This window comes from Leuresthes tenuis, unplaced genomic scaffold, assembly GCF_036924035.1.
Source record: "Leuresthes tenuis unplaced genomic scaffold, fLeuTen1.0.hap1 SCAF_6, whole genome shotgun sequence".
NCBI lineage: Eukaryota > Metazoa > Chordata > Actinopteri > Atheriniformes > Atherinopsidae > Leuresthes > Leuresthes tenuis.
Window position 1 is genome coordinate 4,710,231 of NW_027325360.1, and position 27,868 is coordinate 4,738,098.

General features: G+C 40.3%; 2 protein-coding genes across 2 annotated transcripts; both read left to right on the top strand.

The window, feature by feature from the left end:
• Positions 1–14,103: 14,103 nt before the first annotated feature.
• Positions 14,104–15,399, top strand: LOC140309006 (T-box transcription factor TBX3-like). The gene is made up of 5 exons (XM_072386846.1): positions 14,104–14,414; positions 14,505–14,772; positions 14,923–15,069; positions 15,161–15,237; positions 15,393–15,399. Exons 1-5 carry the CDS (start codon positions 14,104–14,106, stop codon positions 15,397–15,399), a joined length of 810 nt encoding a protein of 269 aa, XP_072242947.1.
• A 5,903-nt stretch (positions 15,400–21,302) lies between these two features.
• On the top strand, positions 21,303–24,025 carry tm2d2 (TM2 domain containing 2). The gene is made up of 4 exons (XM_072387290.1): positions 21,303–21,671; positions 22,333–22,420; positions 22,504–22,619; positions 23,364–24,025. Exons 1-4 carry the CDS (start codon positions 21,400–21,402, stop codon positions 23,575–23,577), a joined length of 690 nt encoding a protein of 229 aa, XP_072243391.1. The 5' UTR covers positions 21,303–21,399; the 3' UTR covers positions 23,578–24,025.
• Positions 24,026–27,868: the final 3,843 nt, after the last annotated feature.

A 27,868-nucleotide genomic window follows, 5' to 3' on the forward strand; every position in this document is an offset into this window, starting at 1 on the left:
TCTTACGCTCAAGCGGTCACGTGATTTCAGGGAGGCGCCCACAATCAGCGCTCACCACTTCTGCTCTGGAGCGTCAAATCTCGCCCCCTTGTGTTTGTGTATAATACGCGCCAAACTCATACAGCATAAAAGATATAATGTAGATACATACACTATATGAATATACGGTTCTTGGACCAAATTATGCAATTTTCTTAGGACGTTTAAAACCATCTGAAGACTATTCTCGTCTTTTTTATGATAATATGATAAAATGTTTGTTTATTCAGTCACACAGTAAACAACAAATGTGTTCAGTACAATCACAGCATTTTAAAGTGACTCAAAAAGGCACAGGTCTGTCCTACTGAATAAAATTAAGCTTGCCCATCAACCTATATTTTTTACAAAAGAAGAAGAAAAAATAATAGTAAAAAGAAAAAAACAATAAAGTGACAGTGAAAATAGAAGAATAATGAAGCAAAATCATAAATAAACACAAAAACCTTCACAAATTCTGAATATAATTAGAAGCCATCCTTTTGAAAACCAAAAATGTTACAATTTCTTAACTTTATATTAGCATCATTCCATAATGAAACCTCAACAACAGATATGCACCTCCTCTTTCTTTTTGGCCTTTGGTACAGTAAATTTGTCTTTTAAATTACTTTTTTTTTGTCGAGATGAGAAAAAATACTGGGTAAAAAAGAAAATAAATTGAATCAGATATGACCTCATCGGGTTGCAGGAAATATTTTCCAGAGAGTCAAGATTCCAAAAACCTACATTTTTGTGTATTAACCTAATCTATGCAAAAAAAGAGATGCCACTCATAACCCTTAGATTGGAAGTACACAGATATTTCCATTCTTGTTTGTAACACACAGCTTCTTTAGGTCTATATACATGTGCAATGTATGTCACTCTGAAACTATGTTTCTATGTTCATTTCACTTGCCAGTGCAAAAAATTCCTTTGAAGAAATACCTTTTCAATTATTGATGTCCTCAAACAACAACTGAGATTGTGGTCTAATTAAAATTCATTTTGAGACCTCATTTTGAGACCTAATTTTAGCGAGTGGAATTTTAACTACCTAACTCCTGATTTTCACTGAGTTTTAAATTAATGAATATCTCAATTTGTTACCTCAACTCCTCTGTCCTCAAGTCTCTTCCTTTCCACATCTGACTGCATTGCCAGTGGAAGGAACTGAGACACAAGGAGAGGATTTATTAAATCAATTTAATTTAATTTGATTTATTTAAATGCAGTTGTACAGCTAGTTAGTGGTAGTTATATGATGGACAAGAACCCCATCTTGTGGCAGCTGAGCCTCACATCGAAAAATTCACCTCATGCTGAAATATTTTAGTAAATGAAGGAACCAGATCAGAGTAATGTAAAAAACAAAAATGTGAACTTCCACTGCAGCTTGGTTATGTCCACCATAAAGATTTTTTGCTGGTTGAAATCTGGCTGATTAAAAACGATTCCTTTGATGACATTAAAAACAAACCAATGGAAAGTTAGAAATATACAGATTAAAGTTAGCGATCGTTCTGCATCAGTCTCTGGATGAAAGCAGTGTTGTGATAATGAGATGTGAGGAGGCTCATTTCATCCAGCAAGAGATAGATGTTACAAGCGTTCAAATTTGCATCTGTAACATCACAAGTTTGAATATGCCCAAGTCAAAATACAAGCACTGAGGTGACTGAGCCTTTTCCGTTGCTGCCCCCAGGCTCTGGAATAAGCTCCCCTTCGAAATGCGTCTTATTTCTGACCTGGGCCTCTTTAAATCTAGGCTAAAAACCTACTTATTTCAGATGGATTTTAATACCCAGTAGTATGGTGATACTTTTATCTTATCTTATTCAATTTTGCTGTATTTTATTGCTTTTACAAATTTTCTACATGAACTGAATAACTCAATCTTATTGTAATTTAGCCATTAATCCGATCCGATTGCCCGCATGTAACCGCACTGACAGATTAGCATATGGCTCATAATGCCAATGATAAATATATTGCACAAAGAGATGGCCACTAACACCTGAGCTGAGGCTGCATAGCTGTCAGCTTGGCTACATGGATCATATCATCATGATTTCATAAATCAGCCTGTAAAAAGTTGAAATGATGCTTAAAAATGTTTCTTTTTGCTTTTTTCCTCCCAGAATATTTTTGCTTTTATGATCTTCTCTCTTAAGTCAAACATTTGACTTTTTCAGCATGAAGTCTTGTATTTTATGCTAATTTGATAAATAAATTTGTTTGAGTTTTAATTTTCATAAAATTTCACATTTGACAATGATTTACATTTTTATTTCACAAATCAGACCTTTAATTAACAACCTTGTCTTCTTATTGTCTACATGTTGAAGAGTCCATTCATCCAGCTTCTGTTGTGGGGGGGTGGAGCCTATCCCAGCTGTCACTGGGCGAGAGGCGGGGCACACCTGTGACAGGTGGATATGTCATTGTTTCATTGCTACATTTTTCTTATGATTTCTCTCAGCAAAAATCCATATCGTGATGAAGTCTGGATCAATAGGGAGTTTTTCCAGTTTTTCCAGTTAATCTTTTAATTAAATTAATAATCTTAATCTTATATTAACCTGTTAAACACACACTGGAGCTGCAGGCAGCCAATCACAGCACCCGGGGAGCATGGGGGTATGGTGCTGTGCTCTGGAGCACCTCAGCCGGGGCAACCCCTCCAGCTGTCAGTCCACCAATCTTTTAGAGCAGCAATTGAGGGAATTGAACTGCCAACCCTCCGGTTATTGACCACTGAGCCACGGCCGCCCTTAAGTCTTAATTAAGACTTAATTTTATCAAATAATTTACCTTTCATGTCATTATTTTGACTTTCATGTCATGATCCAGGCTTCTTAACTCCCTCTTTAAAATGTGATTTAATATTCTTTATCTTTATCTAACTCTTATTATGATTTTAATGCACAAAGACAACAAATAGGTCTATTTGTTGGAATGTTATGACCTACAGCCTTATTCTGTCATGATTCGTCTCTTCACACAGTCCTTCTAACAGCAGCGTCTTGATCAACACTGAAATGCGTTTGACTCAGCCTGTTTACTGGCTCACCCTGCCCTGACGTGTCTTTTAAAGAGTGGTGCTGCGTTCGATTAATGGACGGGGCCCGGTATTGACATATGATAGTAAGTGCCAGGTTTGTGTCAGGATCCTGGGAGGAATTACAGTAATGCAGTCAACTGTAGGGTGATGCTATTGCTCCTTGGAGACGCACAAAACGACAAAAGCGGGAATAAGAGAACAAACATGAGGTGTTTATGATCTAGCAGTGACTTGAGGCCTTTAGCATTTCCTGTATATGTCCCATGGGAAGATATTATTCACTTGTATCGAGAAAGCTGCAGAATTCCGGATGAACCTTGAAACCTGAAACATCAGCGTCTAGCACCTCTGCTGACACCCACGCATCACCATTTGTGTATCCTGTAATCCACAGCAGAGAGCAACACATGCAGCATTGGGCTGTCTGAGGGGCCATAAATTCTGCCCCAGCTTATCAAGCAGTGAGGATCGCGAGGCATGCTGCGTGCAGTCGCCTCCTGCTGCGGCAGACGTGCACTGTAATCCATGTTTGCAAGGTCAAGAGATATTTTGATATCCAATGGTCACAGTCAGATTCAGCACTCATCTTTATTAAAGCCATCCACACCTGTTCTAGTAGAAACAATTGGGAGTGAATGTTTCCCAGGGGAAAGGAAGACATTACTTTTTACCACCACATGCTCTGAGCTGTCAGCCGGTGTGTGCTGCACCGGCAAGAAAGAATATAGTTTACAACACTGACAAAACAGGACACAAGAGATCAAAGCTGTAAGGTTTGTCACGATGCTGCCACATGCAAACTTGGATTATACACAAAACAATGGAGCAGCAGTTAACTGACGACATCTCAGAATCATCTTTTGGATGGCTCCTGATCATTGGGTCTTTGCATCCTACTTTGTGATCAAATCTCAATATAGACATCAGAAATGATCATGTTTAACCCTGTCGTGAACAAATAGAAGTGCTGTGCTGCTAACCAGTTACACAACTGGTCCGTTTATACTGTGTCTACCTTTCTGCTTGGGATTAAAAACAATGACTGATGGTTTGGAGACTGTTCTCCTCCCACATACATCCACACGGCTCATGCGCTATAAAGGACTGAATTAGCTATGATTTTTTGAGGAACTTTAACTGGTCCAAAGAGGATGGGAATTGTAAAAATGGCTTCCATGACGGTGACAGTCGGGTTGTAAGAACAAAGCATTTGAGCCCAAACCACGACTTTTTCTTCAAGTCTCCGGTATTTTTAAACCTGGACCTTGTTTCTGGCATGAAATACGTTCATCTACTCACCGAGAACAGTTTGGAGAAAGTCTGCATCCTGCGGAAGATATTTAGATAACTGGAGATCCATATAACGGAGTGAACGGGGCTTAGAGGATGCAGCCTCTAAATAAGGCATTATCTGTCTTTATTTCAGCAATACTTTAAGAAGAATGAATGAATGAACGTGTTCTATAGCTCTGTTAGCTCATAGCTGCTGTTATGTGGCTACTTACGGCTATAGGAGAGCTAACGGAGGGATTTCTACACAGGCACTCTACTGGGACGTCTTCATCGTCTATAATCTATAGTAATATGACCTCAGTGCTGATGGTTTACCAAAATGACCCCATGAAGGGAAGCTGTTAACATGAATCATAAAGCAGTTTCTTTGATGAATGTAACACTGTGGGATAAGGCTGCATATACAGCACACAGCCAGCCTGGCGGGCCTCCTGACAAGCCCCCAGTGTGAAGCAACGAATGATTAAATAATGAGGAGCCCTTAATGCTTCCTCTGGCAGGACACACGGTTGTTAATATACAACCACTTACAGCAGACAATAAGTGTCTGCCTAAAGAGTGCAGACATTAAGAACAGGCAAACACCTCCGTACATAAATATTCACACTATTCAAATCAACAGGCCTGAGAGAATACGTCACATCAGTCAGCAGAGCTGAAATATACCCCCAGATGCACTTTAATGAGCTTTTCATCCCCCCGACTCTTGGTGCTGACTAAAAGGAAAACGCATCTTCTTAATTGAAACACTCTTTCACCAACTATTGTCCATTCAGGTTCTGTAACTCAGACACATTCAATGGCCATATTTCATGGTGATTGGATGTTAAGGCTAATTTTATGTGATGTTTTGTAAATGACACAATAAAAACACAAATTGTTTTTTACAAGAGGCACTGAAACTAATTAATTCACAGTATTTGTGTGAGAGTCAAACAGAAAATATATACGGTGCCTCATTTTTCCAGATTTTGGCTGAGAAGTCGTCAGAGCTTTGGGAACATTTGTAAATGCAGACGTATCGCATCTCCTTTGAAATATTGATTTCTTTGCAAAGCTTAAACGCTACTTCAGAAAATTAACGCGGGCCTGCCAGCTTCTGTTAATTATCCTGAAATGTGCACTGATTGTTGACGCTGACAGTGTCTTGAATAAGCTTAAACAGTCAGCTGGATCATATTAACTGCTCCAGCAGTGCTGAGAGCTGTCCATCACTTAAACATTATAATGGTCATTGTTATAGGATTAAACGTTGCATAGTTTTATATTCCTTTGCAGCAAATTTCAGTTTAGTGCTCAGTTTGTTGATGTTCATATCTAGATTTGGGTTTTATATTCATATTGAATGGACAGCACTGCCCACAAGTCTTGTGATCCAACCTTCATTTCTTTATCTTAAGCTTCCAAACAGCAGCGTCTTTTAAAGTGGTCTTGAGCAGGCTTTCTGAAGGTCTTTCAAAGTTTTTAAGTAATTTTCAGTCCAGTACCTGCCCATTTTTAGAGGACTTTGTTTTGATTTCAGTTTGAAACTGACCCATAAAGTATAAAAAAGGCTCCTAACTCAAAGGATGAACCAGTGCTGTGTCAACAATTTGGCAAAGAACCGATCTTAAGTTGACCTTAAGGCACTTCATTGTGAGTGGCCAGTTTCACGGACACATGAATTGTTCCCATAGTTTTAGTTGCATGTAATAAAAATGTCAAAAATAACAGTTTGACAGACATGAATTAGTGTTTTTACACCAACAAGGTGATTCCCAAAGAGGTATTAGCTGAAAACTTGGCATATCTCAGCATGGTGTGCTAAAAAATGCAATGAAGGTTGTGTCTTTATCTTAGTGGGAAGCCAACTGTCTCAGACTTTAAAAAGAAGAAGGAGCCTTTACTTTCAGTGATCATTTTGGGTTTTAATTGTCTGTTTCAAACCATATTAAGTAGATGTGTCCAAGCTTCAGACAGTTCCTTATCTGATTAAAAATGGATTTTCTTATATCTAAACCAGGTCAACTTGTTTGCCTCATGAGCTGTGTGTGTTTCACCTTGTTTTTCTTTTTCATTCAACTTATCATGTTCTTTTTGTTTTTGAAGCTTTTTATCAGTTTTTATTCTTGCCAACGTTGTCCTTTGGTGACGTGGCTGTGACTGCTTTATGTTTGACTCCAGATCTTTTTGCCCATGGGCATAAAGTAACAATGAAACATCTCAAAGAAAATCACTTTATTCAGAGCTCATTAGCAGAGAAGCTGTTTTACAGTTACAGCTCTCTTAAACATCCAGCCATCAATCCATCTTTCACCTCTCAATAAGCTAATAGTTCTAATGTGTCAAAATTGATTTCGAGGGGCCTTCAGCCTCCTCCTCCTCCCAGAGCTCTGTTTCATCCTCTTTCTTCAGACTCCCTCCTTTACAGCTGATTTATGGCTACGTTGGTGCTCTTTTTAACACAAACCTTTGTTTAGTGTCAGGTGGAAAAACAATCACTCACAAAGCTTCACCCAGACTGTTAACTGAAGAACAGGTCCATCAAAGATTTTAGATCCCGACACATATAGCAGTGACGTATTTGGCTCTGAGCTGTGCTATCGCTGAAATCACTGTGATGAGCAGCAGTTTAAATGGAGAGGAGGGGGGGAATAGATGCTTTCAAGAAGTTCTTTATACACTTAAATTCCTTTAAAAAGATTACAACATAGCAACCGTTATGTTGTTGGTAGCTATTCTGAATAACATTTCATGAAAATATCCTAACCCCCATTACTTTTAAATGTATTATTCGTCTTTGTTGCAGCCCTTCATGCATAAGACCCAAACCAGAAGAAGCTGGTAGGTGTTGCTGTAGATATTTTCAGGCGCACACTGCAAATATGTCTTAACTGTGTCTGACTCATTCCACTGGGGATCTGAGGCGCTGGGAAATGTCAGGAATGCTTTGCATCACCTTGTGAATCCTCTGTTTCAAACCCCCACACTCATCGCTGCAGCCTAAAGGTTATCTGCTGTTTCACACTGGAACACACTTCTGACAGAGCCATGCGGGTGTGAATCAACCTAAAGACAGAGCTTAAATAGAATATCTAAAACTGACTCTGTATACTTTACATTTGTGTTGAGTGTTCTGCCAAAAGAACATCTTTGGGAGAGAAAAGTGAGGTTAATATCTTATCAGACATATTGTGTAGAATTAAATGACCAGATGTGCCTTCCTGGATCATCACCTGGATCCTTGACCCACAGAGCATCAGTATGACTCCCCTTTGGCCCACAGGTGTGTCACAGGTGCCATTTCCACACACGTGGCTGTTCTGAAATGTTCAAGAGATGTTCTGGATGGGCAGCATCTCCTCTCTCCAGACTTTTGGATGTCTGGAAGACCAGCAGGTGAGATGATGTGCAAAAAGTCACGTCTTAAGAATTCATGTTTTCAGTTCTCCTCACCTGTCTTCTCTTTTAGGTTTCCGCCTTCCCCTTCTGTGTCATCCCTGCTCCCTGATTACCTGCCTCCCTCATTTGTTTCACCTGTACCTGATTGTGTTTCCACTCCCCTTTTCCATCTTTACTTTAGTCTCTGTGCTTCCTTTGTTTGTTGCCAGTTCGTCTTGTACAGCGTCCCAACATTACTTTGTCTACTTCTAGTTTCCTGATTACTGACCTTCAACCTGTTTTTTGACCCCGATTTTGCCTGACATTTTTGTACCTTCGCCTGATCTTCTAGCCCTGTCTAGTAAACCTGTTTGAACCTCCACTTTTGTCTCAGAGTCTATCTGATACAAACATAGCAGCCAATCTTCCAGAACATTTACTGTGAGTGTAGATGCACTGAATGCAACATGAAACACACTTTTTCAAGACAGTTCTGGTTATCAAAAAGCATCTGTTCCTCATTTTTCACAGCGTACTTTTCACATCTTTTCCTGTCGCTTGTGCACTTTAGACAGACGTGCCTTCCATACCCTTTCACGTGCATTTCTATCCGCAGCAACAAGCTCCTGCTGTGAAGTGCTTTTGCATATTTGTGTGAACAACAATTGTAGAAAAGTCTGGACCAAATCATCCCCACATTGGCCCAAACATCCCCGGTGTTCATGTGTCTGAATAGCAATGCAAATAATGAGTAGTACTTTCACTGAGTGTGTGTAATGCTAATGCCATATGATCAACACGAAAATGATATGCAATGTTTTCCAATTTAAAAGATTAAATCCGCAATCAGCATTATAGGAAACATAATCACCAGTCCTGGGAGGATGGGGGGTATAGTGGTTGCAACTCGCACACCATAGCTACCATCAGCCTGTCGTTGCTATCTTAGTGTTCTTTTGAGGAGCTGCACTCAACACACACCTAATGCATCAGCAGCTACAGAAAGAGGAATTTTGTTCATCCTCTCAATAAATCAAGTCAGCAGAAAAGTCTGAGCGATAACAACACATATCCAGGTACATGATTGCCTCATGTTCAAACCTCATACAGACCTTCTGATGACAACATGGACATCACGGGGTCCTCACTGACCTCTCATGCATTTACAGAAAGGTTCATGAAAGCCCTAAAGCCCATAAAATAACAGAGGGAGGGTCAGAGAGACACCTTAGTGACATAGTATTGCAGATATGTTCAAAATTTTACAAACCCTTTTTACAGATAAGTTGGGTGTGTCACTGACCACCGATGTGCTATTATCAAAAACTGTGGCTTGCTTTTAGCAGTAAGTTCAGCCTGGTTTAAAATGCCTCTCCTGTTTACCTATATAACACTAACTAATGTGCTGGACATTTGTATTTTTAGCCCATTGTCTGGCTCGTGTTGTAGCTACACTTGACTTTCTCATAGCTTCTCTTCCAACTTCACCGTGTGTTTGATATCAGTTCAGGCCCCTGTCTCTTTTAGCACTTTCGCTCTGTTGTTAAATTACATTCCTCCCACCTCCGAAGCCCAAATATGTTCACTCACACTAACCTGTTACCATTAGGCCATTCATCAACGTTCAACTGTCCAAACATGAGAGGTGTTAGAGGAGACAGCACGGCCAGAGAGGCTGGAAGCTCTCCAGTGGGCCTTGCTTGTGGAGCCCAATAGTCCATCAGAAACACTTTATCAGAGAAGTTTTGGGCTGCAAATTAATATCATTGTCAAGGAGATTGTAAATAAACAATCCATCACACTAAGCTTAGATACTGGTAATATCAAGCTCACCTATATAGAAAAAGATTTATTCATTTGGGCAATGCAAGCCCATTTCACGACAGGCTCTTCTAATGTATTCTCCGTGTGATAGGTGAATACTTCCATAATGGCAATCTCAATCTGTCTCAATGGTGTTGTTTGTTGGGGCTAAATCTGTGTATCTTTGCTGTCAAGAAGTGAAAATAAGATCTTTCAATGAAATCCCTTTAGTTCACCCACTAACCATAGAGAATTATTGAAAAAATAACCAATGTCTCCAAACAAGTGGCATAAATGTTTCACTGTCTGGCTGTAAATATTCATCCATCCATCTATTTTCTGTACCCGTTTAATCCAAAACGGGCGCGGGGGGGGGGGCTGGAACCTTCAAATTCATACCAGGTGCTAACGATGCTAACAATGCTAACCACCAGAGCACCGTGCAGCCCCGCTGTAAAAGTGATTTGCTCTAAAAGGACGACTGGACTTGGTACTGAATAGGATCATTTCAAACCCTTGATAAGGTTCATTTGCTAAATGTTATTTTCACTGTGGGTGAGATCCAGCGGCAGAGATTGTTAGCGGAACCATTCTGTGACCTCTGCAGCTACAAGCTTAGTTCCAACATGTAGAATTAAAAAACATTTGTTTTAAAAGTTGCACTGTTAATTTACACAAGCCAAGCCACCAAAGGAAATGTGATGATGGGAAAAGTGTTAATCAGGCACATTTCCATTGACTGGTTCGACATGCATAAACTAGGCTGCAGTGCCAGAGGATTCCCTTATAGGCTATGATTGAGACTGTAAATCAGTCGAAGAAGAAACACCTAACCTTACATCAGAGCTTGTACCTTTAGGAGGAAAAAGAAACAAAAACTGCGGTGGACACCCACTAGAGATGAACGGAAATCGCTCTTATTCAGAAATTACATTCATCACTTGAGATATTTGGGATATTGTATCATTGGCAGCCAGCTCTATCACACAAATTTATTGTCTGCTGGGTCAGACTGGACAAAGCAGATGAGTCGTGCCATTCTACACCCCCCCAATATGCATCAAGTCTACGTCGAAACCGGCAAGAACCTCTTCAAAGTCAACCATTTAATTTTGTCTTTGCTTTCACCTTTCCTCACTCACATCCTCTAAATGTGCAATAGAACAAAGCAAGGAAATCATAGCTACAGACTGATGAAGAGAACCGTATGCATCAATATTTCTGCTGGAAACCTCAGGGTGTGGCACTCGTGTGGAAGTTTCCTCGACATGCAGCATTAAGATCATTTCGCAAACCATGCTTTGTGCAGCGGCTTGTTGGCTGATTGGCTCTACGGGAGAAGTAAAACCATTGATTTGCATGGTGTTTAACCAATGAAATAAAAGGAAATTCAGTTTTAACTTTACAAAGCCCACATTTACCTTAGATTTACTGATGGCTTTCCCCGTTTGGAATCAAGCCATGCAGCGGTACTTAATGGTTAATGGGCCACACTAATAACTTATTTTTTAGCCTTGTTTAGGTTCTATGCTTTACAATGTTAGTCTTATTTCCATACTAAAATGGTGCTTCTTATCAAATATGGGCACCCAACATGCACAGCCATTTGTTTTCTCTACCATCACAAACCAGTAAGCATATATGAGGTTTAGTGACTTGCTCAAAGACACTTTAACACATGGAGAGGCTGAGGATTGAACTGCTGACCTTCTGGTTGGAAGACGACCGGTCAACTCGCTGCGGGGGTGATATGTATCACTCACCACAACAGGCCTTTTTCATAGCTGACATTTTGACGCATCGTGGCGGAGAAGGTATAGGTGTATTAATGATGGTTAATACTGTTTTTTTTTGGCCATGGCACATCATAGAGAAGGACTTACAGAGGTGTCTGAGTCAGCTCTGTGAAGTTTCATGTTTATGCCACATGCTGTGATTAGAAATGGTGTCATGATGGCCATGCTCAATCCTCTAATCATTCCAAATCCCTTAGAAATGTAAAACACATCTCCCCGTTTCCCAGAAAAGATTTGGCATCCAGTAAATGTTAAAGGAGAATTCCACTTCAAGTGTTGAGGACTGTTAATGTATGTGCTGACAAACCGGTTAAATTGCCTCTAGCTTGTTTGGGAGATATTCTTGTCAGCATAACTTTGTAAGAAGAAAAAAGATATCTTTGAATGTAGAGTTTGAAGATGTGGATTTACAGGCCTCTGTAGCATCTGTGGAATGAGCTCAAAGACTGACCAGAGTGTCAGCTTTTGAAATGCATTTTGGGTAATGGGTGCCAGGCTTTGCACAGTGAAAGAAGAACAAATAAATAACAGAACTGAAATTCTTACCAGGCCAAGACACAAAGTTACATTGCAAAGTTACCAGCTTTGCATGATGGAACTTCCTCTCCCATCACATCATGTTGGTCCTGGCCTACATACAGCCAGAGGGATCCACCCTGTTATGTGGACCTTTTACTGAGGAGAATGTGTTACCGGGCAGCGATCCAGTAGAGATCTGCGGGTTTATCCTTAGTGACAGGTTTCACACGCAGCTTGTGGTCCAAACTCACAAATAACAGCCAGGCGTCTTGTTTGCCATCATTCTGCGGCCTGTTTCAGATTACCAGCTGGCTCTTTGAAGTTAGCTGACGAATACGCAGGGTTTTCCCCTGCTTCTCAGCCAGAAAAAGACTGGTTCATCAACAGCTCTGTCACCCACTGCACATCTCTGAAAAAAGACTTGTGCTTACTTAGGAATCTGATCAAGGAGCCATCGGTAATCTCTAACAAAAGGTCCAGTGTGAGATATTTCCTGATTTCACAGCAAAGTTCTGGCTGTAATACAAGCCTCGGTATGTTGCCTTTAGAAGAAGTGATTTTACCCCTTACAACTATTTCATCAAAGGCCACAGCTTTAAAACAGTAACAAGTTACAAGAACTGTAAGCAGAGAGGGCCTGACTGAGAGCTTTAAACAGTTTCAGCTTGTAGAATTTGTTGGAAAGATAAGCTTCATAGTCATAGTCTGTCTGTCAATCAGTAAAGTGACAGCATAACTTTCACATCCAATACAAATGCCTTTCAGCTTTTCAGTTAACAGCAGTGAAGAGAGCAATATGACCTCCAGCTGAGAGCTGCTATAGCATGACACAAAGATGGCACCTCAGGTCTGTATCCACCTCTGCTCGAAGCAAACCCACCAACCATTTCATTCAAACAGGACCTTTCCATCCAGTGCAATAAGTATTTCCTCCATGGACACCTTGTTTGTTCATTTCTTTAGTCATATAACTAAATGCCATGATTAGCTCTGATTATCTTTTACTGTCTCCTGGTTGGAAAAACACATGTGTTCTCAAAGCTCTGGCACAAACAAATGTTGAAACGATTCCATCTGCTTTCTGGACAAGACATTCAGGGCTGTGAGGCCCTTGGAGAGCCCTGTTCCATTGATTTTTTTAAATGGATCAGTTTGACAAAAATGTTAAAGAAAAAGGGCCAAACATGACTTAAACAGAGTTTGTACAGTTGAAACAGTGTTTTCGTTAATTCTTCTCATGAATTAATATGAAAATGAACTGTACAAAAATACAGGGATCAACTACTTTTCTTTTAATGGGAAAATAGAAATATCCTTACATTTTCTGTGCTGAAAAAAGAAAATTTATTATTAAATTATATATCAGTCCCCCTGTGAGCAAAATTTTACTTGAAAAATTGATATTATTTTAGGGTGATACAGTAAAGCAAGTAGAATATTGTGATCAGAATCCACATTTGGACCTTCACCAACACAAGGAAGTACAACAAAATAAATTCAAGTGAATTATTATTATTATCAAGTGAAATATTACTGGTTGAACAGGGCTACATTTATTTTTTTTAAAGAATTAGTTCAGTATTCTTTTGTTAATCAAAACAACTCAGAGTATATTTCTACACTTTGTGGTCTTGTTTGACCTCCCACTGAGCACCATCTCCTAATGTTGTGTCATTATCCAGCTCCTGCAGTGCCATACATGACGGGTGGCGCACATCCATCCTGAACCTGGCGCCCTCACTCACGGAAAGTTCTACCCGGGGCGTTCCTGCGCTGTCATGGACCAGAGAGCAATAAAAAACATGTAACCGAACCCAGAGTCTAATCCAGCCGGGACAATCGCTGGCAGGGGGCTGGCCCTCCACAGAGCCGAGTCCCAGCGCACTTTATCCCAACGCACTTCAGTCTGTGGGAGGAGAGACCGCGAGCCGCTTCATCATCTGTAAAGGGACCTAAAGAGGCTTTTCTCCTCATCAAACACAACACGAGGAAACCACACCCACTGCTGGGTGTTCAAAAGTGTAAAAGAGGAAATCAGTGTGGAGCCAGGCTCGCGCACTGAGCTGAGGGTAGGCAAGAGAACACACTCAGATTTTTAAAAAGGCATCATTGGTGTAAGAACTACTATAGAAATCGGATTAGTAGTTTTAAAAAGTCACAGAAACATATACCCTGTAGGCGTCGATGCGGCGTAAAAGTTTAACCGATCAGAGTCGTGCGTAAAAGTTTATTTTTTCTTTGGAGATCATGCGCAGCTTCTCTAAACTTTGCGTTCCAGGAGAGGTGCAGCAAAATATCCCCGCTGGAGTGAGAGATGCGGCCTTTCTGGGGACCGTCCTGTACCCAACTCTCGCCGTATCCTCCAGAAGATCATCTCACCCCGACCTGAACTTTTATACCTGCCCGCCGGAGGAATCCTCTTCACTTTGTCGGCCTCCCCAAATTCAGGAAAGCGCAGAGATGGCAGACGATGAGCCCAAGGTTTATTTGGAAGCCAGCGACCTTTGGAGACAGTTCCACAAATTCGGCACAGAGATGGTTATTACAAAATCCGGGAGGTAAATATGTCTAATTTATGCATAAAAAAGAATTACCGCAGGATAATGTGTGCGCACGCTTCATGCCGTTGTCTCCTCTTATGTCCACAGGCGCATGTTTCCGCCGCTTAAGGCCAGATGCGCAGGGATGGACAGAAAGGCAAAGTACATTCTGCTGATGGACATCGTGGCGGCTGATGACTGCAGATATAAATTTCAGAACTCGCACTGGATGGTGGCGGGGAAGGCGGACCCGGAGATGCCCAGACGCATGTACATCCACCCGGACAGTCCGACCACGGGCGAGCAGTGGATGTCCAAAGTGGTCAACTTTCACAAACTTAAATTGACCAACAATATATCCGACAAGCATGGATTTGTGAGTTTAAAAGATGCTATTAAAGTTTAATCAGCGGCCTTACAAAGCGCCCGTTTAATATTTATTTTTAAATAAAGAGTAATGTGATATCTCCAAATTTAGGTTTAATGAAAAACATGTATTACTTATTACTTTCTTTATCTTTTACAGACAATTCTCAACTCGATGCACAAATATCAGCCCAGATTTCATATAGTGAAGGCAAATGACATCCTGAAACTACCATACAGCACTTTCAGGACGTACGTGTTTGCTGAAACACAATTTATCGCAGTAACAGCTTACCAGAATGAGAAAGTAAGTATCGGACTGTTTCCTCAGACATTAAGAAGACTATGCAGATCTCCTTTTAAACTAAGAAATGTGTTTGCTGTGTACAAACGCTCAGATCACACAGCTGAAAATAGACAACAATCCATTCGCGAAGGGATTCCGAGACACTGGGAACGGAAGAAGAGAGAAGAGGCAAGTTATTCCTCAAGTTACATATTTATTGGCACAGTAAGAATGTTGAAGACCCACTTGAAAAAATATTGAACGTAAAGTACAAATGCAGATTTGATACAATTTTGCTGAAATTGTCAGTAAGTCGGTAAATTTACTTAAACTTTTGTTTCCAGCAAATAGGGAACCTGCTGTTTTAGACCAACCTAATGTTGTGTTTAGCTTCAAGCTGGGCAGGTGGCATACATTTTCCCAGACACCAGCATAAATTAAATATATCCTTTCCGCATTTAAAAGTCTTCTCTGCTGTAAATTGGCTGGAAGTATAGTTGAATTTAAACAGGCTCGGTCTCAGAGTCTCTACAGTGTGGAACCTAAACTCTCACCAAGCTGGAAAAATTCCCATATCCCCAGAAAACACACCTTAATGCAACCAGCGATCAAAGTTCCCACTAACTCCAATTATCCATGAAAGTACTGTACATATGTGAGCTTAAGGGACCAGGCCACCTTTTACCTGTATCTGTGTGATCCATTTCAGGGTTGCAGGGTTGAAAAGAATATTTCACTTCAGTTAAAATGATGCCCTGCACAAGAAGACATCATCCAAAGCCTCATTTCTGTACCCAAAGGGAGTTTTCAGTATAAAAGTAGAAATAGTGCTTCAATACTGTGGACCTTCGTTTTGTTTTAAAATCAACGACAGCTGAACTTCACTGACGTAGTTATAGCTTTTAGAACTTTAACAGGCTTATCTTTCTTATCCAGAGCTTTTATTAATTACGTTTTTTAAATCTTCTATTAAACCCAATGGCAGGGATACATTTTAAGGTATAATGAGTTTGATCATTTAATTATTATAACACGGCTAAATGCCTCCACCTGCTGTCAGATTCACCCCCCCATTTAACTTTTTCCTTTTTTTTTTAAGTATTTTGATAGTTTCATTTTTGATCCACAGTATTTTGGCTTCATTTGTGTTCCTTTGGTGTAGGTTCCTCTTTAAAATCTTTGCTGGGCTCTTTCTGTGTGGAGATTGCCTGTTCTCCTCGTATCTGTCTGACTTTTCTCCGGATACTTCCACCCACGGTCCAAAAACATGCGCGTTGGGTTAACTGGTAATTCTAAACGACCCATCAGGCTGAGTGAATGTGAATGGTTGGTCATATGATGGACTGTTGACCTGTCCAGGGTGTAACCCGCCTGTCGGGTCATTTTTTGCATGGAACGGCACCAGCTTCCCTGGGACCTGTGAACAGGATGGGATTGATTTTAAAGATAGAAGTATGAAATATGAACAGATTTTTTGGGGGATATTTTTCCTCTGCATGTTTGCATCCTTTGAGACTAAATGTAAAAACACATTTATTTAGGACATCTAATGAAGGAAAAATGTTCTTTGAAATCTGCAGTGAAGAAGGTGCAAAATATTTTATTATATCTTTTTGAGACAATTTCTGTGCTTTGACCTCTTAGTGTGTCCACCATTATTTTAAAGTGAAGGTGTGAGGCAGCAGCACACCGTCAGATATGAGAAAACAATTCAAGTTGGTCCAGAAGAATTCACATTTAGTCAAAAATTAATTCTTTCAACACGCTCTCCATGTTACATCCTTTTTTTACTTGATTTATATTTGGTCATTTAACACCATCTTGATGAAGCCGGGGCCACTTTCTTCCACAGTCTATTCTTTTCTGCATGTGTTATATATCTGTGATGCAAGTTTTTATTGGGTCTAGTTTCTTCAAACTGCAAAAGATAAATGCCATAGAATGATGTCTGAATAAACAAGCAAAGAAATCTTCATTTAGCTTTTGTCAGATGAATATAACAGTTCAAAAGCAACTTCCAACAATCTGAGCAGGATTCTGAAGTTATCTTTGGTATCAGAAGTATCATTAATTCATAAATTTCAGTCAACTCTTCTCTTCTTTTTTCTTCTCTCAGGAAACTTCAACTGTCACTGCAACGGTTCAAAGAGATGCATTTGACTGATGTGAAGAACAAGCCCATAAAAGATTCTCCAAAATATTCAGACAACACCAAGTCTTCCGGTACAAAAATACCTCATGTGTGTCAGTACAACTCACACAGCACCTGTTTGTCAGGCAGACAAAAATCCAAAATTAACTTTGCTATGTACTTTTTTTTGTTCTCTACCGCAAGATGCTTACAGTGACAGTGACAAAGACACTGAGGAGGATCCTGAACCGAAGGTGCGTAAGACCCACCAGGAAGCAGAAACCCGGTCAGCTGGAACAGTGCAGGCTGGGGCCGTGGACCCCGAACGAAACCATGTGCTCAGCGCAGCAACTGACGGAGCAGAATTCTGCCAGTCGCCAGACTCAGACAAGGAACAAGCTCACACATTGTGCAGTAGTTTGGCGCACAGCTGTGCTGCGTCCCCGGAATTAAACCGACATCTGTGGGATCTGAGTATCTCCGGTAGACTTTTTCGGTCGGATCTGGCTAACGCCTGGTACGGCTGCACCTCCGTGGACAGAGCTGCGTCGTGTGGCCTGAGACTGGCAGCGCCTGCCAGGACTCTTCTTCCCATCAGCCTCCAACAGCATACACTGGTACAGGTACACTGCTGAGTAAAACACAGTATATCACAGAGTTGTGTGTAAAGTTTTGTCTCCTCGGAGAAAACCTTCAATGCTGCACTTACTTTTCTTGTCTAACTTAGATTGGTAGACTCATATTATTGAGAAAACCGGACAAGTGGAGGACAAAGGAGAAGTAGCAGGGCTGAAACATGTTCACAGATGAACACTATCTCAAAGTGATGTCCTTAAGAAATAGGAAAGAAATCAAAGACCTCACACAAGACCTGAGAGATATAACTGGACCTTCATTTGCTCCATCTACTTATTGGTGCTAAAATACTAAATATGCCACTAAAGAAATGGGAACAAGGTTTGCCAATGGATATAAAAACCCGACAGCTAATCAATAAAGATAGGTGTAACGTGCTCTATTACTGCTGCAGAATTATGCAGTAATTGCTCCATTGAATTGATTTGTTTAATTCTTACGTCAACAAGATGTTTGCTACTTATAAAAGTTTCTATTCGTCTCTATATGTTTCACTAAGAAAAAAATAGACACATTTCTGAGAGTTATTGAATTAGGAATCAGAGATAACCCTTAGATTTTGTCTCTTGACTTTGGTTGAGAATCAATACATTTGACTGTAAGTCTTTGACCTTCTAATCAATCAGCTGATCTGATTCAAATCAGTCATCTGTAAAAGTTACCCGAGAACTAATCTCATCATCAAACATCTTTCACCCGAAAAAATAAATAAATAAAAGTCCACAGAGATATGAGATGAACCAGTAAAGAACATTTCTGGATGGGCCAACACGCTCACCTAGTTTTTGTAAAAGACATCCAGAGGTCCACAGTATCGAACACAACTAAACCTGAAGGCTTGTTTCTGTTAAGACGGATTCTGATTCATTCATTACATGTAGTCTGAGCTGAGAACAAGCAAGTGAGTCAGGAGAGCCGCGAGTCACGGGCCGGGTGAGCAGTGAACTGGCTGAAGTCTGCAGTCCCAGTATGATATAAAGTGAATAAATGACCATGTTGATACTTTCACCTGCATGCAGCCTTGTATAATTTACTTTCCTCTTGAGTATTGCTCTCTGGATTGACATTTTACAGCTGATTTACCCTAAAAAGCAGCTTTAAGGACATACGTTTTGTCATTTAACATGTAAATAATTTATTTAATGCTTTTCTTTTCGCTGCAACAATTTGTTCAATTTCAGTAACACAGATGAGTTTCAGGGGAAAGGAAGTTGAAAATAATGAATAATACTAAAGTAGAATATGGCAGGTTCAAAAATTGGAAGATAAAATAGCGTATATTATATAAATATATAAATAGAGTATATTAATCACTGAATTGAAAAACTATGTTCTCATGAATTGTGACACAAATTAAATTGGTTATAATACACATACCAATACTGATGATGCAAATAAAATAAATAATTAATGATATGCATTAATTAAATAAGTTAAAATATGATATGATAAAATAAGTTAAAATACTTCAACTCAATTAATGAAAATACACTTCTTAATAAAACCGGATGGAAAACAGCTTCTTAGTTTAAGTGAAACTTGAATTATTATTATTATTATTATTATTATTATTATTATTATTATTATTATTATTATTATTATTATTATTATTATTATTATTATTATTATTATTATTATTATACTTGTGGGGTTTGTGGAACGGCTAAATGATTTTTATTGGGGTCATGGCAGTCAGTTACTTTGTTGTCATTCACTAAATGGCTCTGACAGACTTTTGAACAGGGAGACAGAATAAGAATATGCAAGTACATTTATATATAATTATGAATTATGAACTATAACCTTATATCTTTGCTGCAGGCCATTTCAGCCAATCAGGACCCAGAACCAAGCCTGAGATATCCCTGAGTGACTGAAAAATATTTTTCCTTCTTTTTCACAGGACCTGATGAGTCTTTCACCCTATGGAGGCTTTCTGTTTTACCCTTACTCCAACGTCTCTGCAGCATCAGCCCAGTACCACATCCCACCAACTCAGTCCAGACAGGATTTCAAAGCTTGTCCAAATGCCCACAGCAGCAGTTTATTCTCCTCTCCAAATATTTCTTTATTTGTAACTCCAGCAGGGGAAAGTAACAGAAAATATCTCAATGAAGAATTGCTTACACTGCCTAAGTTAGAGCAGAAGATGTCAGCAGGCGAAGCCAGAGTGGAGAGCAGCATAAAGGAGTCACAAACGGAGAAGAATACCGACTTGTGTGGTGCAGCCACTGCTGCTGCTCCAGTGAGTTCCTGCGTGTGGTCTGCTGTCACCAAACATATTTCAAAATGAGACTTTAAAGTCATCCCAGTGAAGTTCTACCGGCTACGTCATTCTGTGGTACAAAGGGTCTTTTTATTTCAGTTAATTGCAGATTTGTCAATAAATAACATAATTATGATGTCCTCAAAGGCTGCCTTATAATATGGAAGTAATGCCTGTATTCAGATTGCTCATTCATGGCTTCAATCATTAAACTGACTGATGTTGGAATTAACTTTGGTGCAATAAAGCAAGTATGAAATTAGTAAATAGAATCTTTACCGAGTTGTTTCTAAATGTTTCATCTTTAAAATGATTTGCAAATGAATGTATCATGCCCACAGGCACACTCTCACACACACACACACATTTATCTTTGTAGGGGTAATCCATTGACAGTTCTTGTCCTTAACCATCACAACTGAATGCCTACCCCTTACCCATATCCTAAAACTAACAATGATCTAATTCTCAGCCTAACCCTCAAACTACGTGTAAGGCTGAGAATATACTTGCTTTTTAACTTTTTTAACTACCATGTACACAATTGACTCTGTTGTTGGGGGGATTCTTCACATACTCTCCCACGAACTCCGCTTATTATCAGATAATTCACTTTTGGATTCAAAAGACATAAACAATGAATGAATGTGATTTAATTCCCTCTAAAATTTAGAACAGTGATAAACGCTGAGCCTCTGCCGCTCCGAAAAATTACGCTTTGACAAAATACAGTCAGTGTAGTAATCAGTGCACATTATTGATCAATATTTACCAAAAATTGTGGAGAAAATTTTTTTTGAGCTGCATCCCGTTCAAACCAATTGACAGCGCTGAGCTGTTTGGAACTTTTCAGGGCTAAATTAACGTGACCGCGTGAGTTCAAAGACTGTCGTAACTCTCTAACCGTAAGGCCCTGGGCTGCACTTGGGATGGACAAAAAAGCAACACTGTCAATCTGTCATAAAAGTATTGAGTATTTTAGTAGCTAAAGAATAAAAAAAACGTTGAATGTTCAGTTGTTAAGCTGCTTTTTTGTGTTTATCAAAACGAGAAACTTAGTTTAAAAACTTATCACTGGCAAAATCCAATTTTGTGAGGTTTTGTTTGTTTTCGGTAGTTGGAATTGTAATTTCCTGCGTCTCCAGTTGTTCGGGAATGCAGCATAGCATCTGCAGCCGTCACGACGCGTCTTGATAACGTCATTTTTACGGGTCACGAAAGAGGACCTAAACAAACCTCCTAATGCAGCTAGCTGAATATCGCTGTTAATCATGCACAGCTTTTTCATCTGGTTCCGCGGTGTATTCTGAGGCTGACAATGATTTCAGTCAGCTATATTCTGCTGTGTGGACAGTTCCTGCTGCTTCTAACGGTGATACTGTTACAATGCTTGGAAGGAATCCACTCCCAAAACTCGACGACAGCGGATCCTACTGCTGCTGCTACTGTTTCTCCTAGTCAGGGAGCTACCATCCTCCCCTTCAGCGAGCAGCCCGAGACTGTCAAATATGAAATACCAGTGGAAAGTGTGAATAACACGGAACCCTATGAGTACAAGCCCCCGTCACCAGTTGTCCTCTGCAGCTATTTGTGAGTAATATTTAGTTTAGCTAATTATTAGCCTATTAGTGTTAGCTAATGCTAACTAGGCGTTGCTAGCAGTGCTGACAGCTGCTGTTGTTGGCAACCAGTCAAATTATGCTACGTACACAAAAATGAGCCTTTACACAAATCAGCCCCGGTCTTTAAAAATCGAGTTAATCCCATGTTGTTATTTTTATAATACAGCGGGATGTGATAATATTACATAAGTGAGTGCTTTTCTTTGAACAACTGCGTGCTGCTGTGGAGTAGCGTTTTAATCCAGTTTATAACATTGAGAACCTGTAGGTTCTGTGGGTTTGTATATATCGAATTTACAGTTATGCGGGGGACTAAAGTGAACCCTCTTTCAAATCTAAGGTTTTACGTATTAGGACTTAATATAAAACAAATATATTGGTCCTTAGCAGGTCTTAAATTCAACTAAAATACAACCTCAGATCAACAATAAGGCGTATTGTCATTATCTAATGAACAAGAGCTAAGCCAAAACTACAGAAACGTAGTGTGCTCCATGATTACTCCAAAATTCAGCAGTTTATAGAGCCACCTTTAGCTGCAATAACTTGATTATTTTCTGTATGCCATTACAAGTCTGTCACATCATTCTGTTCTCTTTCCTTCCTCTTAAATTTGATGTCTGATTAAGACCTGAGGAGTTCATCTACTGTCAAGAGCCTGTGGATCATGCCGGCAACTACAGTGCCTTTCAGGAGATGGGCTACGGCTGCATCGGGGTGAGTGCTACTTTTGAGAGCATCTCAGGAGATGACTTTCTTATTATTAAAACCACTGATGTACTGTTGTTACTCTTTTCTAGTGGGGAGGTCAGACACAGGAAGAAGCTAACGTCACTCAGGTTATCTGCACTGCCCTCGATGATATAGAATGTGCCGGACCCAGAGAATTCCTCAGAGGAAATGTACCCTGCATCAAGTAAGAGACTGTAATGGAGCATTTTATTTAGCCTTAGCATTTTATCTGCTTGTGTCTCATAATGTTTACATTGCTTGTGAGACTTGGTCTTCTTTTCTCAGTCACAAGATGGTCCAGTAAATAATTTCTGTTATTCATTGTTCATTCTGTTTTGCACGGCTCATTAACGCTGTCAGAGATAAGAAGTTAGCTTACACAGTCTGATACATGGACATTTTTCCCTTCTCCTGTGTTCAGGTATCGAGTACATATGAAGTGCTGACAGGCTGTTGTTTAACAGTATAACAAATAGTTGTAGTTTGCCAGACTCCATCGCTAGAGGGCGCCGTTTACTCATGTGTGGAATCACCACTTCACCTTTTTCCTCTCCATTCACAGCCCACCGTGTTCACACATCATTCCACAGCATTCATCACCACATCACTTTAATCTCTCCAGTAACTGCATCGAGTTCAGACTCTCAGCAGTAAAAGTAGGACCTGAGTAGATTATACTGACCCTTTAAAGTTCAGCCTCCTGTCTGCTTCCACCCTGGTTTTATATCACAGAACACGTTTGTTTTGTCTTTTTCAGGTCTTGCTTTTTGTTTCATGTTGATGTTTTCTACATTTCTGCTGAAACATTGATGTGTGTGTTCTGAAACTTCACCATGCGGGTTCAGAAGTAACTCAGGTGACGGGGGTTTTCTTCCAGTGTACCTGGAATGCTAACAGATTTTCTTAAACTCCCTTTGTTTTCTCAAAGATACACTGGACACTACTTCATCACCACACTGCTGTACTCCTTCTTCCTGGGATGTTTTGGGGTAGATCGTTTCTGCCTGGGCCACACTGGCACCGCAGTTGGGAAGCTGCTCACCCTGGGAGGCCTGGGAATCTGGTGGTTTGTGGACCTGATCCTACTCATCACTGGCGGCCTGATGCCCAGCGATTACAGCAACTGGTGCACCTACTACTAAGATGGACAGAGGACTCCAGTGCTGTCGCCACTTTTCTGTTTGAAAGGGAAGTGACCTCAGCCTTCAGGGCTTATGAGTCTGTGGCTCATAACTCTGGCCTGTTTTGAGTGGAATACAAGGACCTCTGTGGGGCTCGACTGGGTTTCCCAGGGGAAAATCAGAAATAATTTGAATACATTTAATTTAATTTACTTGGAATTTCCTGCTTTGAGAATTTGTAAGATGTCTGTTTGAGTTACAGTTTCAGTACAGTAGCAGTGGAGCTGTTTTCATGGTTGTAGTTTGGTATATTTGGGCCAGACCAATGAGAAAAAAGGTAATCTTACTATAGTCTGTCCTGCATTCACAAAGATGCATTTAAAACAAGCTCATAAGCATAAACAGAAGTGGACTGAATGTAATTAAAGCTACAGAGTGCAGCGGTGAAGGTCAGTGAAAGAGACTGAAACATGGCTTCATGCAGCTGAGCTGTTGCAAAGTAGCTACATATATATATATATATTAAGGACGGATGCCATCTTGTCTGTAGGACAAAAGTTGGTCACATAAAGACAACACATCTGTCATCAAACAGTCCGCTTTCACATTAGAATTCATCTTCAGGCAAACAAAGTTGTTTTTCCACAAGGGAAAGTCTTTATTTCTGTTTAGTTTATAATTTTACTCTCTTCACTGGAGACGAGCTTAAGCTTTGAACAGTTTTATTCGAGCTCTTGGGTTGACATACGCATCAGTTAGATAGGATGTAAATCAATCCCATGGTTTTCATATCCGATTAAGGTTGATTTCTGACTCGAGCTTGACTTCCTTACTGAATAACACCGACCAAACTTCTAAAGGACTTATTTTCCCTACCCAAACGAACGTGTATTGGTTGGCATGTATTGGCTGACACAGAATCTCCCCACCTACTGTAAGTGCCTTCAGCTACTGGCACAGAGACGCTTACATACAGGTGCGGAGATGACCAACCTCAAGATTTTCTTTAACTACTTAAAGAATTTTTTTTTTTTGCAAAAAATTAACAGCTCAGATGCCATTAAATCTGTTTCTAGGTTATGGTGAAGGAGCACTGCTGATCACTCAGAGATGCAGAGAACAGCACCACAGTCAGCGGGGGTCTGTGGGATGCAGATAACATCTTGACTCCTTCTGTCCTCATACAGAACAAATGTGAGGCCGGACACACTGGCTGCACATGCAACCTCCACACGCACCAGTAGACTAAATGCTTATTTTGGGCCGTGAATGTATTTCATGAGGGATCCCACCTCTTTGACACAGTTCTTCTTCAGCAGTTGCACTCATTCCTTTCTGTTGTTTCTGTCCAGATAAACGATGACTAGAACGACTCTTCCTGCTGCTAGGAGGCGTTTAAGGGACATTTGTAACAGGAAACCATTATTTTGCCAGTTGAATGTTGTTTTCTGAGAAGTGTGTTAATGCAATGAATGTTGTGTGAAACGATTTGACGGCTAAATCTTTCTTTAATCAGCAATCTGACCAAAAATTCTGACCAAACAGAATCATCCCGCCTGATTTCCACGGCGTATGAGGACTCCACAACTGGAAGTTTCCATTTAAAAGTTTATTTCTCTCCAGCTTCTCCTCTGATTAACGTTGCAGCAGATTGATAGTGATCACATGAGGCACGTCAACACGGTGATTTAGTGGTTTTCAGTATTAACTGGAGGAATGTCTTCAGATGGTAACATTCCTTTAGTGCTGGTGGAGCTGTGTCGTGTGGAGCCTTCACTTGCTTTGCATTCGCTTGGACAGTCTGCTCCCTTTTTAAATGTGTCTTGCTGAATAAAATCCCGATCTTCATTCAGCAAGGCTGAACTCTGATGTTAGATACTCAGATCTTCATCTTCTGCTTTATCTGAGCTAAAGGTTCATATGCTCTTATCACTGGTGGAGAATTCATGTGTAAAATCTTTTAGCATAAAAAACTCCCCCCATCCAGCAGCTGTAGCTACCTGCTTCTAGCAGAGGTTGCATTTTCAGGTAGTCAAACATATTTTATAAACTTTCTGTTCACACCGCTGAAAAATGTTTCCATCTATCAATTTCTTTCCTTATTTTGTCTTTACTCAACATCCATCTTTGTCCCACTGTAGCATAAAAGCATACAGTGCTGATTTCTATTAGGAAACATGCATTTCTTGGGTATCTTGGCTTTGTAAAATACTGTATATAATATCGATCCAGCCAACCAAAGCACCCTCTCGGTTAGGTTTTATATTCTTTACTTTAATCCTCTGTTCTTTTTATTTATTTGCCTCGTCTGTTTAATGTGTAGAGCAACAAAATATATGTTCTCTGGAAGGGTATGGGGAATAAACTTGCTTCATTTTATGATCATTTTATGTTTTCCATTCAATTTAGATCCCTGGGATCACAATTCAGTGAAAAAATGATTCTTCCAAATGTCAGAATCCAATTTAAACTGTTTGCTAAGAGTCCAAACATCAGATTTGAGATGACTTAATATTTTTCATGAAAAAGTTAAATGCCTCAGTTTTAACATTCAATGTGTTTTCTTTGTTCCATTGTAAATAAAATGATGATGTATGAGATTTGCAAATCCTTGCATTCTGTTTCTTGCTGTTCAACATCCTCCTGGTCTACATGATGAGATGAACTGGATTACAGCTACAGTTGGGTTCTGCTCCTTATCTGAGGGTAATTATCCTTGGATATATGGCGGTGAATGAATGGAATCACTGGCACAAAGCATGTCATACCCCGGTACGATAGGTGGCGCTGTCCCCATTTCAGCTATCGCTAATAGAGCCACTTCCTGTTGGCGTCTTCAACACCAACAACAACAAACTCAGGCATTCAGAAAGATGGCGAACGCAGAGCGAGATGAAGCTGCGTCCCTCTCCATCTGTGATGAGCTGGTTATGGCACAGACGATGCACAACGGCGCGTTCTCCATCCCGTTGTTCGTTTCTTTCCGACGGCGGCGGTGACAACAACAGTAATATCGTCTCCTTCTACTTCCGGGTGACGATCACGGGAAAAAATCTGGAGCATGCGCAGAATGCTCGATCCGATCCACTGTCGTCTCCATGCGCGTTCAGTGCACGTTTGGATCGAGTTATCTCGGGTCTTAATTCGATCGCGAGTAACCCGATCCGATCCGATCTCTTGTCAGATTAAGCTGTCTTATTGTGATTTAACCATTAATCCGATCCGATGGCGCTCATGTAACCGCACTGACAGATTAAACAACAAAAGTGTGTTTTTCTATATAAGTGCAACCAAACTCTCAGTCTCGGCTGCATTTCCTGCTGAAATGTTTTGCCGCCCCCTGGTGCTAAAGACACTACGACCTCTGACAGCCTAAAGTTGGCTGTCAGAGGTCAGAGGTCAGCGCCTGACTCCATGCTGCTGCGCTGACATATTTTATGGAGACCTGAAGAGATGCAGGTGAAGTCAACTTGTGATTCAGTTCTGCATCTTTTTTCATTTACATTTTGCGATTTTCATGTTCTTTTTATTCATTTTGCCACACTCTTTGAATTTCGACCAGATTATGGTGAAAGTAATTAGTGGAGTGTTGTTCCAGTGCTACATTTATGGATGGGGAGCCTCTGGATGTCTACCCAGGGTTCGGTTGACTTACTCCTCCCATGACAGTGGACAGTGATTGTCAGCTATCATGTTGTTGCTGCAGCAGCTATTTTCGATTAAAAAAAAGTTTGCTCATTTTAAAATGCCTATTTCACAGGAGCTGGAAACTGGACTCAAAGATCACATCCACTGACCCAAAGCAACTGCATGCAAACACATGAGCCAAAACAAACTGTTTCAATCTTATTCGTGTGGTGGAGGCAACATATTCCTCTCACTTCTTTACAATTCACAATCTTGTTGGAGTCAGTCCACAGGTGCTGAGGAGTACACCTTCACATGTATGTTAAAGGCTGCATAACGTACTTTAAGAGGGCTCATAAATGTCTGTCAGTGCTGGCTGGAGCTCGAGGCGGCATTAGCTGCAGCCAGAGAAACAACTCAAAATGTAGTTGGCAATGGCAGGTTTTGACAAGAAAGAAGAATTTATGGAATATTAGTCACACCATATATGTACATGTACATATTCTTATTCATACCTTCTAAATGCTTGTTTCTACTGGCACCTCAGGCACATACTCGCAGTGTTCTTCACCACTGACAGCACTGTGATGCAAAATAGCTGAATTAGTACAGGAAGTGCGATCTGCATACAAACTGTAGCCACACAGTTTCAACTTCTGTGTCACATAAGCAGTTTGGAACGTTT